Source organism: Penaeus chinensis, chromosome 22 (genome assembly GCF_019202785.1).
Source record: "Penaeus chinensis breed Huanghai No. 1 chromosome 22, ASM1920278v2, whole genome shotgun sequence".
NCBI classification, from domain to species: domain Eukaryota; kingdom Metazoa; phylum Arthropoda; class Malacostraca; order Decapoda; family Penaeidae; genus Penaeus; species Penaeus chinensis.
Window position 1 is genome coordinate 5,071,315 of NC_061840.1, and position 15,482 is coordinate 5,086,796.

The 15,482-nt window shown below is 50.0% G+C and overlaps 1 protein-coding gene across 2 annotated transcripts in view; it reads right to left on the reverse strand.

Annotated features, from left to right (window-relative positions):
- Nucleotides 1-14,941, reverse strand: part of LOC125036839 (ETS domain-containing protein Elk-4-like) — a 49,055-nt gene extending 34,114 nt beyond the window's left edge. Inside the window, exon 1 of one of the 2 annotated variants that reach the window (XM_047629714.1) lies at nucleotides 14,899-14,941. In XM_047629714.1, coding sequence (XP_047485670.1) covers nucleotides 14,899-14,914 — 16 coding nt within the window. In that variant the 5' untranslated portion in view covers nucleotides 14,915-14,941. Of the gene's footprint in view, nucleotides 1-9,148; nucleotides 9,472-14,898 lie in introns of those variants that run through there. The other variant, XM_047629715.1, reaches the window with a different exon arrangement.
- Nucleotides 14,942-15,482: the final 541 nt, after the last annotated feature.

Consider the following 15,482-nt stretch of genomic DNA (forward strand, 5'->3'; position numbering starts at 1 on the left):
CCCCCCCGTCCCCCAAGCATAACAACACAACGTGGCCGAAATACAACACGTGGGACAGAAACACAAGCCCGACTTCTAAGTCTTGTGACAAAACCCCTCGTCCTCTCCTATCCCTGCCTCGATCCCCTTTCCTCCCGCTGCCCCTCCCCTCTCCTATCCCTGCCTCGATCCCCTTTCCTCCCGCTGCCTCTCCCCTCTCCTATCCCTGCCTCGATCCCCTTTCCTCCCGCTGCCTCTCCCCTCTCCTATCCCTGCCTCGATCCCCTTTCCTCCCGCTGCCTCTCCCCTCTCCTATCCCTGCCTCCCCCTCTCCTCCCACTACCCAGCCCACTCCCTCTTCCCCATCAACAATGCTTACAAGCAGCCACATCAACAACATACCACTGGTCGCACATCACAACTGCGAGGTTAGTAATTACGTGTACACACACACACACACACACACACACACACACACACACACACACACACACACACACACACACACACACTCCATCCTCCCCACTTCTTCCCATCTCTCCCCTCCTTCCTTCAACACCCCCCACCTCTCCTCTCCCCTCCCTATCCCCCAACCTACCCTCACCCCCAATCCACAGAGGTTGGAACCCGACACACACAACATCCACACTGTGATCTACGCATACACTTCGGCCACGCCCATGTGAGGTCATCTTCCCCTCCCCCCCACCCCATTCTTCTTCTCCCTCCTCCTCCTCCTCCCCCACCCCACCCCCCCCGCCCGAACCCCACCCATCCCGATGCCCAATCGTCGGCATCACAACCCCCCCCCCCAAGACATACAATTTAAAACCGACACACAAAAGACGATTTTTTTTTTTTTTTTTTTAATCTGTTATCAGTATCCCTTTCCTCTCCTTCGATTCGCAATCTCCTTCAACGAGGAAAGAAAAAGGAAAGAACAAAAGGGAGAATTGTAAAGCGATGGAGAAAGCAGATGAGAGATAAAGGAGACGAGAGAATAAAGGAGAAGCGAAGGAGAAAGAAGTAATGATAAAGTAGACGCAAGGATAAAGCAAAGGAGAAATTAAAGTCATGAAGAGAAAGTAAAAGGTGATAAAGAAGGCGAAAGGAAAAAGCAGAAGAGAGACGGAGGAAACGATTGGAGAAAGAAATCAAGAGAGAGTTAAAGGAGGCGAAGGGAGAAAGCGAGAGAGAGAGAGAGAGAGAGAGAGAGAAAGAATAAGAGAAAGAATAAGAGAAAGAAAGAGAGAAAGAAAGAATAAGAGAAAGAAAGAGAGAAAGAAAAAGAGAAAGAAAAAATAAGAGAAAGAGAGAAAGAAAGAATAAGAGAAAAAGAGAAGGAAAGAATAAGAGAAAAAGAGAAGGAAAGAATAAGAGAAAGAGAAAGAGATAAAGGCGACGAAAGGAGATCCAACAACAGCAGCGGCCGCAACCCGACCCCGCAAGAAGGACAAAGAGAAGATGGCACTGCCCGCGACGTGTGACATACCACTAATGATGGGCACCCACAACCCTCCCTCGCCCCCTCCCCTACCCCTTCCTCTCCCCCTTCCTCCCCCCCCCCCCGGCTAACCTGACACCCTGCCACACCCTTGCTTGTCCTTCCCCTTGGCCCCCCCCTTCTCCCTGCCCCCTCTCCGTGCCACAACTAAACCACAGCAACAGGTTCACGTACAAAAACAAGTGCCTCAGTGCGCACGCGCGCCAACGTACGAGACGAATGTGAGAATGATAATCGGAGAAAGAAGCACAGAGGGAGAGGCAAAGGGAGAGGGAGAGAGGGGGGGGGGAGAGGGAAAGGGAAAGTGAGAGGGGGGAGAGGGAAAGGGAAAGTGAGAGGGGGGAGAGGGAAAGGGAGAGGGGGAAGAGGGGGGAGAGGGAAAGGGAGAGGGGGGGAGAGGGGAAAGGGAGAGGGGGGGGAGAGGGGGAAAGGGAGAGGGGGGAGAGGGGGGGGAGAGGGAGGAATGGAGAGGGAGGAATGGAGAGGGAGGGATGGAGAGAGAGGGAGGAATGGAGAGAGAGAGAGAGAGAGAGAGAGAGAGAGAGAGAGAGAGAGAGAGAGAGAGAGAGAGAGAGAGAGAGAGGGAGGAGAGAGAGAGAGAGAGAGAGAGAGAGAGGGAGAGGGAGAGGGAGAGGGAGAGGGAGAGGAGAGGGAGAGGGAGAGGGAGAGGGAGAGGGAGAGAGAGAGAGGGAGAGGGAGAGGGAGAGGGAGAGGGAGAGGGAGAGGGAGAGGAGAGAGAGAGAGAGAGAGAGAGAGAGAGAGAGAGAGAGAGAGAGAGAGAGAGAGAGAGAGAGGACAAGATGTATCACCAAAGGCATTTTTGTATCACAAGCCCCGACGCCGCTGATGATTAACAGCACAAACACCTCCAAGTATAAACTGTGAGTGCGAGAATGTCTGATCCGTGCACAGGGTTTATATTTAGGAGAGGAAGAGAGAGAGAGAGAGAGAGAGAGAGAGAGAGAGAGAGAGAGAGAGAGAGAGAGAGAGAGAGAGAGAGAGAGAGAGAGAATAAAGTGGCAGAAACACTCCAGTGACGTCATAACCGCATACCCATCACGTCAGAGAAATAATAATAAATATTTTCATGACGCCAAATGTGTCGCTATAAATCCCACTTGTCTATCATATCAAATAAAATAGAAAAGGGGAGAGAGGGAGAAAGAGGGAGTGGGAAGGGAGAGAGAGAAAGGAGAGAGAGAGAGAGAGAGAGAGGGAGAGAGAGGGGGAGAGAGAGAGAGAGAGAGAGAGAGAGAGAGAGAGAGAGAGAGAGAGAGAGAGAGAGAGAGAGAGAGAGAGAGAGAGAGAGAGAGAGAGAGAGAGAGATCAAGCAAATGGCACGACCCGAAATTAAATCAAGCGAGAGCGAAAGGGGGGAGAGGATGGGAAAAGAAAAAGCAACGCCATCGAACAATGGCACTCAGGCACCGCTCGCCGCCGCCGTCGCCCGCGCCCCAAGTGCCAACAAGTGGGAGAAGTGACCTGGAACATTCCCCTTCCCTCCTCTTCTTCTTCTTCTCCTTCTCCCCTTCCCTCCTCCTCTTCTTCTTCTTCTTCTTCTTCTTCTTCTTCTTCTTCCCTCTCCCTTCTCCTCCTTCTCTTCCTTCTCCTTTCTCCTCCTCTTTACCTTCCCTCTCCCCTTTCTCCTCCTCCTACTACTTCTCCTCCTTCCCTTTCATTCCCTCCCCCTCTCTTCTTCTTCTCCTCCTTCCCTTCCCTTTCCCTTGCCCTCCCTTTCGTTTCCCATCTCTCCTCCCCCACTACATTACTCCCTCTGCCTTCCTTCCCTTTCCCCTCTTTCCCCTCCTTTGCAAACCCCTCCCCTCCCATTTCGTCACCCCCCCCCCCCCCGGTGCCATGCCCCAGTGCCAAAATGTGGCCGCCGTCGTCGAGGCCTCCGCTCGGTTAATGACCCGCGGCGAGGCCAATTAAGCTGTCTCTTTGGAGAATATACGTCTCGGTCACTTCTGGAGGAGGGGACGGGAGGGGAGGAAAGGGGAGGAAAGGGGAGGGGAGGGGAGGGGAGGGGAGGGGAGGAAAGGGGAGGGGAGGAAATGGGATGGGAGGGGAGGGGAGGGGAGGAAAGGGGAGGGGAGGAAGGGAAAATGGGGAAGGGAGAAGGAGGGGAAAATGGGGTAGGAGAGGATCAGAGGAAGGGAGGGGGAAATGGGGTAAGGGAGAGGAATAGAAGGGAGGGAGAATTGGGGTAGAGAAAGGAATGGGAAATGGGACAAGGCAGAATACGAAGGGAATGGGGAGGAATGGAGAAGAGAAGGGAGAAGGGGGAGAGGATCCTGAGGAAAAGGGGAGGGGGTGATGCGGATGGGAGCAGCAGGAGGAGGGAAGGAATATCTGCAAAGTTGGAAGGTGGAAAGCAGAGCTCCCGCGGGACCGTTTGTCTCCTCTGTATATTTGCGCATGTGTGCTCTTGTACGTATGTAAGTATATAAGTACTGACGTAGGAATATAGGCCCAATGTTTATACGTATGGAAGTATGCAAGTACGTACGTATGCATGTAACCAAAATATGTAGAAAGTGAGCATATAAATACGTACATATGTAGACATTACCGAACCAGGAAAATGGCAAATTTGAAAGACATTCTCGCACAGTACGTTAGAAAAGATGGAAGGCGGCGTGACAACCGACCTACCGACCTCCCAACACGTAATCCCCAACGCCAACAGCGCAAACAAATGACGAGCGTTCTCACTGCCACTGCCCCTCCCCTTCCCCCCCCCCAACCCCCCTCTTCAACTCACGCTACACAGCAAAAATCGGCAAATGCATCGTAATACGACCCAGCCTTTCTTTCCCTACCCCTCCCCCCTTTCTCAACCACGAAGCGATTCCCTTCCCTTGACCTGACTTGACACTTGATCGCCCAACGAGGTCAAACACGAGGTACCTGCCACTGACACCGCTGCCGTTGGTGCCAAGGAGCTATATTTATCCCTCGTCACGCGGTGTGGCGGAATGACCCAACGATGTCAACAAAGAGGGGGTAAGGGAGAGGGGGAGGGAGAGGAGAGGAGAAGGGAGAGGAGGGAGGGAGGGGAGAGAGGAAGGGGGGTACGCGCGTAATCCAATTTTCGAATTCAAATGCAGCTGTTGATCTATCGATTCATTTCATCCAAAATGTCGAGCGGAGATTCCATCCTGATTTAACCAGATAAAATGGAAATCAATAAAAAATAACAACGATTTAGGGGAGATTGAAGAGAAGCTGGGGGAGGTGGAGAAGATGGGGAGGGGATACAGACGCAAACGGATGCTAAACATTCCCGTTTCCAAAGTTTCATGACCAGCTGAAGCGGGCCACACATGACCTGAGGTAACCCTGACCTTGACTAACCTAAGAGGAGGAGGAGGAGGAGGGCAAGGAGGAGGAGGCGACGCTGAGACAAGTGTTATCCCTTCTTCGGAGTGCTGACGGCCCCGCCTCCGTCCGAGAATCAGCACCGGCATGAGTCAGCAATGAGGCATCGTCAGCCCTCGCTCTCTCTCTCTCTCTCTCTCTCTCTCTCTCTCTCTCTCTCTCGTTCTCTCGCGCTCTTTAGCGGACACAAAAACATTCCCACGCCCTCCCCCCCCCCCCCCATCTAATAATACCTCCACCTACCCCCCATCCCCGGACTCCCATCATATCCCTGTCGAAGCGAATTTTTCTCTCGATTTCGCTCGCATGTGGGAGACAGAAGGGGGGGGGGGGGTTATGAGCGTTTGTGAGTGTATGTGTGTGTGTGTGAGTGTGTGTGTGTGTGTGTGTGTGTGTGTGTGTGTGTGTGTGTGTGTGTGTGTGTGTGTGTGTGTGTGTGTGTGTGTGTGTGTGCGTGCGTGTGTGTTATGCTTGTATGAATTTATGTATGTACATGTATATCTAAAGCAAATACAGAATACGAATGAATGGAGGGTGGAGAGACAACAAAGACGAGCCAGGGTGCCACAACACACAATCTTGACCTCGCGTGCCCCCCCCCTCCACCCCTCAACCCTCCGCCTCACGTCACCCTTGACCTCCCTCGGATCGTGTCTCCTCCCCTCCCCCCCTCCCTATTGTCCCTCTCCCCCGGGTGGTCATGTATTTGGTCACTCTCGACACCTGCTACATGACCCACTCCCCCATCCTCCCCTCCCCCCCTTTCAGCTGACCTCCCATGTCCTCGTGACCCAGCTCTGACCACCTTCGCCCCCCCCCCCCTCTCTCTTTTTCCACCGCCCCCTCCTTCCCGAGAGAGTTCACACGGGTCTTTGTCTTGCGAGATCCCTTTCGTCTTCTTTTCTCACAGGAAACCATACAATAATAATTACTTTTTTTTGTTATTGTTAATGACGATAACAATAACAAAAAAAACTATCCAAAGTAAATAAATGAATGGACAAGTAAACAAACAAATGCATAAATAAACAGGGGGCAAGAGGGTGAAGACAAAGGGAGAAAACAGAATTGGCAGAAAAATAGATAAATGAGGAAGGAAAGGAGCAGCAATAACTGGAACAGGAGGAATTGGAAGTGAAGGAGGAGGAGGAGGAGGAACTGGAGGAGGAACAGTACGTGGAAGAAGAAGAGAAGGAATTGGAGGAGAAATAACAGAGGAGGAGGAGGAGGAGGAGGAGGAGGAGGAGGAAAAGGAGGGGAAGAGTTGGAGGAGGAGGAGGAGGAGGAGGAGGAAAAGGAGGGGAAAAGTTGGAGGAGGAGGAGGAGGAGGAGGAAAGGGAGGGGCCAAGAAGGCACGAAAGCGAGGCAGCCCAAAAGCACGCCGTCTGCCGGACATGTGTTAAAACGCTTCGTTATGCAGAAGCGCGAGCACCGAGGAACAAATGTCTGCCGCACATCTGCTACGAATAACTCTTGGCAACTGAGCGACGCTGACCCCGCCGGGACCCCCCCCCTTCCCCCCAGGGCATCTCCGAGCGTAACTCCCAGGGAGAAAAGGGCATGGAAAGGGAGGAATGATAGGGTGGGGGGGAAATAGAGGAATGGAATGAGAATGAGGGAAAGGGGAAAGAATGAGGGAGAGGCGAAATAAGGAGGTGAAAGAAAGGGTGAGAACTAAGGAGGAGAATAAAGAAATGAGAGAAATGGAGATGGAGAGAAGCCGAAGAATAGTGGAGAAAAGGAGAGAAGAGAAGGGTAAAGAGAGAGAAGAGTAGATATATAGTCAAAGGGAGAAATAGAGAGAAATAAAGAGAAGAGTAGATATGTAGACAAAGGGAGAAAGGGAGAGAAAGAAAGTGGTCGAGAATGAATTACAATCTTAATAGCCTCGCCACCTCCATCAGACCACCAGCATCAACGCTTGTCACAAGGTGTCGCTCATACTTACCTCATAACGACCTGCTAATCTTCTCCACTGGCCCCTCTCCCCTCTCCCCTTTCTTCTTCTTCTTCTTCTTCCCTCCATCTTTACCTTTCTCCTCATTCTCCCCCCCCCCTTCCCTTCCATCTCCCTCCTCCTCTATCCACCCCTCCTCCTCCTCCTATACCCCCCCCCCCCCGTCTCCCACAGCCAAAGCAGCTCCGGTCGGGGAAAAATTATCACCGGCCGGAGTTATCTGGCCAGTGTTATCAGCCAGAACACCACTGCAGACAGTAGCTGGGATCCGTCTAAACCCCCTAACCCTCCCTAAATCCCCTCCTCTCCCCCCCCTTCCCCACTGCCCTACCCCTTTCTCCTTCCCCCTTACCCTGTCCTCCCCACTCTACCCTACCCATCCACCCTCCTTTCCCCCTACCCTACCCATTCCCCCTCTTTTCCCCCTACCTTCTTGTTCTCATCTCCCCTACGCGTATTACGTAAGCAGGCGTAACACAAACCTACGTTATGATACCCATTACGAGGTCGATGGGGGAGAGGGGAGGAAAAGGTGGTGGAGGAAGAGGAGGAGGAGGAGGGAGAGGAGATTAAGGGGAGGAAGAGTGAGAAGAGAGAGAATAAGAAGAAAGGATAAGAGAGACGAGGGGAGAAGAGGGAGAAGACGAAGGGGAGGAGAAAGAAGACGAAGAAGAGGGAGAAGACGAAGAAGAGGGAGAAGACGAAGAAGAGGGAGAAGACGAAGAAGAGGGAGAAGACGAAGAAGAGGGAGAAGACGAAGAAGACGAAGAAGAGGGAGAAGACGAAGAAGAGGGAGAAGACGAAGAAGAGGGAGAAGACGAAGAAGACGAAGAAGAGAAGAAGACGAAGAGAGGAGAAGAAGACGAAGGAGAGAGAAGACGAAGAAGAGAAAGAAGACGAAGGAGAGGAGAAAGAAGACGAAGGAGAGGAGAAAGAAGACGAAGGAGAGGAGAAAGAAGACGAAGGAGAGGAGAGAGAAGACGACGACGAAGAAGAGAAGACGAAGCAGAAGAGGGAGAAGAAGATGAGGGAGGAGAAGAGAGAAGACAGAATAGAGAAAACAAAAATGGTGATGATGAAGCAACGAGAGAAGAGAATGAACGGAAAGAAGATAAGGGTGTCCAGAGGAAGATGCTGCGAAGGAGAGGAGAGAGGAAGAGGAGAACGGAAAAAAAGTTAGAAACGAAATGGGACGATAACAGCAATTAGCCACAAGTACCACGATAATATTATCACATGACACTGCCTGATGATCTTGCAACCTCAACCTTCCAGGATCCTTATCAATAAGCGGCTCTGCAATGCATTCATCTCCATTCCTCATATTCTTGATTTCGAGACCATAAGATTTTACGAAAAAGAGATGCTGGTTGTCTTTGTATGTGAGAATAAGTCACTTCATCCTACCGAAATCATATCCTCCAAAAATCTGAACTCGAAATTCCAAAAAACACATCAAATTAATACAATAGTAAATAAATACAATATACAATAATATCAGGTATGACTTAAACAAATCATAAATCCCAAAGAACATAAATTATGACGATGAAACTGAAATCAGAATAATAGAAAATACGTAATAAACAAAAGTAAGAAAAAAAAATCAAACATCCCCACCATTGTTACTGTTGTCATCATTATACTATTAATAATCACTGTACAAAATGCACCGTGTTACAGCCCCAGCAAGCATCCGTCACAGCGCCGTTGCGGTCGTAACGTAACGTCCGCTGAGTCACGCTTAAGCTCCGCTCTTGACAAAGCTTACTGCACGCTCTTCTCCCAGAGTGCAAAGTATGGTACTCTCGCACGACCTTTGCCTAACACATACGAAAGACAATAAGGCGGTATGGGCAGTGCATAAGTGATTCGGGCCAAAAAGAAAATATTCAACAAGTTCTCTACATTTTCTGACCGAGGTAGTGTTCTACTTCCGCTCAACTTATCACGTTACGCTATAATCCCCCGAAAAGAAAAATGCGACCCACCTAATACTTAAAAATATACTTATAATCAGAGACAATTACCAATGCAATCACAAAAAAGCACGTACTACGAAAAACCTTTACCGAATCCTCTACAAAGAAGTTAAAATAACACAGAACACCGTGTATGTATAGAACAACAAATAACCATACCAAAAAAACAATGATAAATGTCCACTAAAATCGAGAAGTCGGACTCCTCTCCCTGGCTTGATCGCATCACAGCACTCCGCATGAACTACTCGCATAGAGACGGTGTGGTGATGGTAATGATGATAGTGATGAGGTGAAGGAGGAGGCAATGCAAACACTCACAAACTCATTCACTCACTCACTCACCTAGTAGGGTCATCGTTGAGTGTGCCACAGACGCAATCACGGGCACGATTCGCCGTCGCGTCTAACAGGCATAAGTATCCTCTTCTCCCTCTCTCTCTTCCTCTTTCTCCGTCCGTGTCTCTCTCAAGGCACTTAATTTCTTCTTCCTCAACCACCACTACCGAGAACGAGCACATTAAGTTTGGATACAAGTCTACTTCTTGTCTCTTATTCTCTCTCTTCGCGAGCACGTTAAGTATATCGAAGGCGACAACGCTGTGTGCTCGCCCGCTCTCTCTCCCGCACCCGCTCACACCAGCAACTCGACTGTCAATTATAATCTACGCTCCGAGACGCTCCGCCAGCACCGTCGCCTCTGGTCGTGGGGGCGGCCCGGGGCATGGGGGGCGGGGAGGGAAAGGGGAGGGGCTAAGAAGTTGCCGAGAAGAGGGGGAGGCGCGCTCGACGGGGAGGAGGGAGGCGGGGTGAGGGAGGAGGGAGGAGGGAGGAGGGAGAAGAGGAGGAAGGGTAGTGGGGAAAGGGGTAAGCTGTCCTGTAGGAATGGATTGAGATGATGATGATGTCATTGTTGTGGGATGCTGTGTGGGGAGGGGAAACTTGTCATTTAAAGAAGATAACTGATTAATTATGCGTTCTATTTAATCAGGGAGAGCAGCTGTAGCTCAGCAGAGGAAGAAACAGCGCCATCGAATGCCAAGACCCTCTCGATCTCCCATCGACGAAATCTAACGGGCTGAAACAAGCACTCCGATTCCCCCAACGACTCTTTCGCTCGAACGACATCATGTCAATCCTTTCCAATCTTTTCCAATCCTTAACCGACGCCGATCCTGCGCGCCCACCGCCCGCCACGCGCCCATTCAACCCTCGCCCTCGAACAGGAGCAAATAGGCCTACGCACGCACAGAAACAAAAACAACAGGAGGAGAAAATGTACAAAACCATAATAAAACTGCCATAAACCTCTGCCGAGCCCCCGAGGCAGCACCTGTACTTAAAGAGAAGCAAAGTGTAGTTCGGTCATTATCGCCGTCGACATGCCCTCCCCCTCCCCCCCCTTCTCTCCCTCCTCTTCCCTTCTCCTATCCCTCCCCCCTGGCCCCTCACCCTCTAACCTTCCTCCCTCTCCCTCCTCCTCTCCCTCTCCCCCTCCGTTCCCTTTCCCCCTCCGTTCCCTTTCCCCCTCCTCTCCTCCCCCTTCCTCTCCCCCTGTCTACTCCCATGCCCCTTGCCTTGTTATCTGGTTATCAGCCTATCTGTTGTTATCTAACACGGTCACGGCGGTAAGGCTGTACGAGAAGACAACGATGACGTGTTGACGAAGGAAAAAGGGTTGTAGAAGCTAATGAAAAATAACATAGAACAAAACGAATACGACACAAAAAACACGAAGCAGGGACACGAGCGCAGAATTACTGAAATTAAAGTTCTGGAGACGCGAGGAACCAGGAAAGGATAAGATACGAGAAATTAGATAATCATTATCATCTATCTCCTGCGCTACCGATCCATCACGAGTGTCGCAACACGTTTCACAAAGTTCTACCGTCTTCTGTCAATCTCGTGCTTATTATCATTATCTTTTTAAAACCAATATCATTGTTTTTTTTTTTGTGTTTACTGAATCTACGATAAATAAACTTTAGGTCTTCAGATATTTTTCTTAGCACTAAAAAATAAGAATTGATGTATATCTATTAATTTATCTATACATGTATATATACATACATACATATATATACACACATACATACATATATATACATACATACATATATATATACATACATACATATATATATACACATACATACATATATATATACATATAAATTTGAATATATTACATGTAGAGAGAGAGAGAGAGAGAGAGAGAGAGAGAGAGAGAGAGAGAGAGAGAGAGAGAGAGAGAGAGAGAGAGAGAGAGAGAGAGAGAGAGAGAGAGAGAGGGGGGGGGGGGGAAGAAATAGGTAAAGAAACACGAAAAAAAGAAAACAGACCGACCCAGGGGGCAGGACTAGAGGGAGAAGTATTCGGGGAGGAAGAGGAGAGGGATGGGCCCCAGTGGGGGGGGCAGGGAGGGAGGGTGCTCGGAGACCCAAACAGCCCAAGTCATTACCCGGCTGTTATCTCGCTAGACAGAGGCGCTACCTGGGATAACATCGACAAGGGATTCCAATGAGGCAATTAAAGTGGCGGCTCTCTTAGTATATTTTTATTTCTTTGTTTTGGTTATTTACATATTCCTGTTGATTCAAATTTCTGTCGCATTTTGCCATCAGGGACAGAAATATGATAAACTTACATGTCTCTGTCCGCGCGTTACCGTCATACCTCAAAGCATCAATTACCCTGTAATTTCTCGTAATTTCCACCCAAACAAACATCATAACATCTCCAACACTCAAATTACATAAATTTCCATCCCCAATAACAACCCGAAAATCCGTATCAAGAGAGAAAGGGTTTACGGGACAGAAAACATTCATCGTTGGGACAGCGCTCGCGAATATAAACAAACAGGGAAACAAAGGACACCTGTTTGTCCATCCCGGGCCTGGAAGGGGGATATGGACACGAGTTAGAGGACAACGATTTAAAAGGTTGGAAGGTTAAGGGACAAAACCAATAGAGGTTCGCGAAGTCAGCGTGCACGACAAAACCAACATGGCGGAAGAGTAAACAAACATGGCTGACCAAACATTACGCCAAAAGAGGTCACGGGTAGCATTCAAGATTTGTGTACCTGTGACCAACTGGGTGTAGGAGTGTTTTGTTTTTATCCAAATCGATAAATATTACGTTTGAATAAGCTAGCAAACAATGAAATCAACTAGAGGCATGAACAGCATGCAGTTTATGAAAAAAAACCTTTTATAACGGCAAAATCTGCCGCACCTAAGCAAAAAGACATCAAAACAGTTTACAAATCACTTTCCATCTGAGACCCAATCGCCGCGGCCACTGTCCCCTCATAACAGGGCAATTTTCCCAGCGTGTCAACCTCATAAACATAAAGCAGGACCTCCCCTCGTACGCCAGGTCTGCCAACAGCCTCGTCAGCAAACACCTCGTTATCGGGGAGCAAGAAGGAGCAACGGGAGCCTTAATATCCCTTCGTGCGATATTCCTATTGCCTTTTCTCGTGTGCCTCGACCATGTGTGCTTACTTCGGCTGGACTGGTGTTTTGACTGTGAGATTTAGAGGGTAGGGGAGGGCGGGGAGGTGAGGAGGATGGAAGGTGGAGACCGAAGGGGATCGCGTGTGAAGGCAATGCTAACTTTTAAGGAAAACTGGAGATAAAATACGTAAATTTTTAATTCATAATTCCAATAATATGTATCTTTAAATACATTTAAAGGAAAACACTAATCTGCAAACTTCGGCCTGGGGAGGTAATTAGCAAACATATATTTGCAATGCAATCATTCTCACGACCGCAACGGCGTGGCCCGAATAAACATCACGCCTTCCGAAGCGACATATGGCGGTTAACGAATGGCCATCCCGTTGAATATGAGGGACCCTCAAGGATTAAACCACTGCAATGCAAGAATAAGACTTCCGACCCTACGGCACATAGAGCAACAAGCACTATAGAACCATAAGGACGAAGGGGAAGAAGGGGGGGGGGGGGCAAGTGGACCTGACGTGGTGTTTGCTCTGACTAGGTATCGGTTTCCGCGTGTTTATCAATTTGCCTTTTTTTTTCTTACCGTCGACCCCTCTACCTCCCCTCATGCCAATTCCTTCCACTTCTATCTCTTCTTCCTTACTCATTTCTTCATCTATGCCCTTTCTATTTTTTCCCTTTCTTCTCCTTCCTTAACACTCTTCTCTCTCCTTCGCCATTCCTCCTCTCCTTTCCTCTCCCCTCCCATGCTACCCCTTCACCTCCGTCTCCCTCTCCTACACCTCCTCCACCTCCTGATTTACCTCCTCCCTACCCCCTTCCCTCAGGCTCCCACCCCCTCGATATGGGCCCACACACACACGCACTGTACTTCGGGCAAACACAACGCAGCGTGGGAACCCAAAGGTGTCCACCTACATCAACAGCTCAGGTCCCCTTAATTAACAAGAGAAATGCCCAACGCGCTTTAACTGGGAGAAAGGTATTTTCGAACGAGTCCTCACTGCAACTTGCACGCGCACGCATGAATCCCTGCTGGGTGGCTGCTTTTGCTCTCACAACACAAGCCAGGTGACTCAGGTGACAGCTTTATCACGCACAGATTCTGATTACGCTAGTTACCGAGTGATGGGACGGAGCAGAAGACTGACGCATATTTTTCATGAGTACATTTGGTTACGTTTATATCTATTGTTATATTCTGTTTATGATTACATTTCCATTCATAAACACGAACACCTAATCAATCATGCTTAATCGAAGTTTCCTATCCAAGCCTCGAAAGAGATGCAACCCATTTTTTTAACCAAATCGGCCGATGCTTTGTAAATAACGCGCAATATCTGTGTAGCCCTTTTCTTCCCCAAAGGACAAAATACATTTTTTCCGTCGCCGGTTGTTTTCACAGATGCCCCGCTCGCCCAGAAGAATGTCCGAGAGCGTGTTGGTCTTCCCAGAAGTGGCCTCCTCCTGACGCCACTCCTTCCACGTGCAACCGGCGGAGTAACCAGCGGCTCCGAGGGAATACCTAATCCCAGGCCCATAACTAACCTACGGCATAATTTATTTCTTTCTCGTGTAAAAGGGAAAAAGACTTTGGAAAGCCATTAGAAGTTAAGCTATTCTGATTGGAGTTTTTAAGATAAAACAAAAGGGGGGAAAATCTCATAACAGTTCAACGTTACACGCATCGCCTTTACATTTATTTGTCACGAGAGAAGATTGAGCATCTAAGTTCCCGAGACTTACGGCGCAATTATGACTCTCAAAGCTATAATACCCTCAGATACGGTTTTTCAACGCTGAATAAAGACATTTACACGGCCGTACACGAGGTTTCATTACCCGCTGCCGTCGATCGCTGTCACAAGACCCTGGGCACAAAGGCGACTGTGCTTGGGTCTACCCCACATTGCCCCTCGCAGGAGAGTCCGCGCTGGTCATCGGCCTATGCCCGGCGCCCGAGTCTCGGCACGTCCCGCGAGACAAATAGGGGAAATTAAAAAGGGGAAGACACGGCCGCGAAGGCGAGCTAACCGCATCAAAAACAAACCCAAAAATCTACATACATATTCCCCGCAGCAGCGAGGAGGAGGGAAGGAGAGGAAAGGGGGGAGAGGGGGAGGGAGGGAAGCATGTGCTTAGGCCTCTCGTCGATCGCCGCCGTTCGCCCGCCCGCACGCGCGCCCAGGCTGCGGCGGTGCTCGTGTGTGACGCCCGCGAAGCCACACCGCATTAGCATCCATTTGCATCCCATCATTGAGAGAGAGAAGGGGGGGGGAGGAAGGAGAGGGAGGGGAAGGCGAGGAAGGAAAGAGTGGAAAGGGAAGATGCAGAAGGAGAGAAAGGGACGGGATGACGAAAAATGGAGAAAGAGAGAGAGAGAGAGAGAGAGAGAGAGAGAGAGAGAGAGAGAGAGAGAGAGAGAGAGAGAGAGAGAGAGAGAGAGAGAGAGAGAGAGAGAGAGGTAGGTAAGGGAAAACAATGAAAGGAAAAACGAATACGAATACGGATAAGAATACGAAAACGAGAGGAGGAGGAGGAGGAGGAGGAGGGATGCTGCAGCGACGCGCCCCCACCACCGCCCTCCTCATCCGCGGCGGGCGTCGTACTCACCAGACATGATGCTCATCCGCGTGGCTGCCTTGGCTCGGGCGCCGACCTGCACGGGAGAGAGGGAGAGAGAAGGACGGACATTAGTCGGGAGAAATAATTAAAGAAAGAGAATCTACACTCAAGGAGACGCGCGCGATCCGGTCAAAGGCGCAGGAAGCACGTCGGGGAACGCCGCGCCTCTACTTGCCTCGCCCGACGACGCCCGCGTGCGTGGAGGGGAAGGAGGGGGGGGGGGGAGGAAGAGGAGGAAGAGGAAGAGGAGGAGGAGGAAGAGGAGGAGAAGGAAGAGGAGGAGAAAGGGGAGGAAGAGGAAGAGGAGGAAGAGGAGGAAGAGGAAGAAGAGGAAGAGGAGGAGGAGGTGGGAAGGGAGAAGACCAAAACTAGGGTGAGGAAGGGAATGATGATGATGAGGAAGGAAAGAGGAGGAGGAGGAGGAGGAGGGGAGAGAGAGAGGAGGGGGGTGAAGAGTAGGATGAAGACAAGGAGAAGCAAAAGGCGAAGAAGGAGAAAAGAGTAGTAGTAGTAGTAGTAGTAGTAGTAGTAGCAGCAGCAGCAGCAGCAACAGCAGCAGTAGTAGCAGCAGC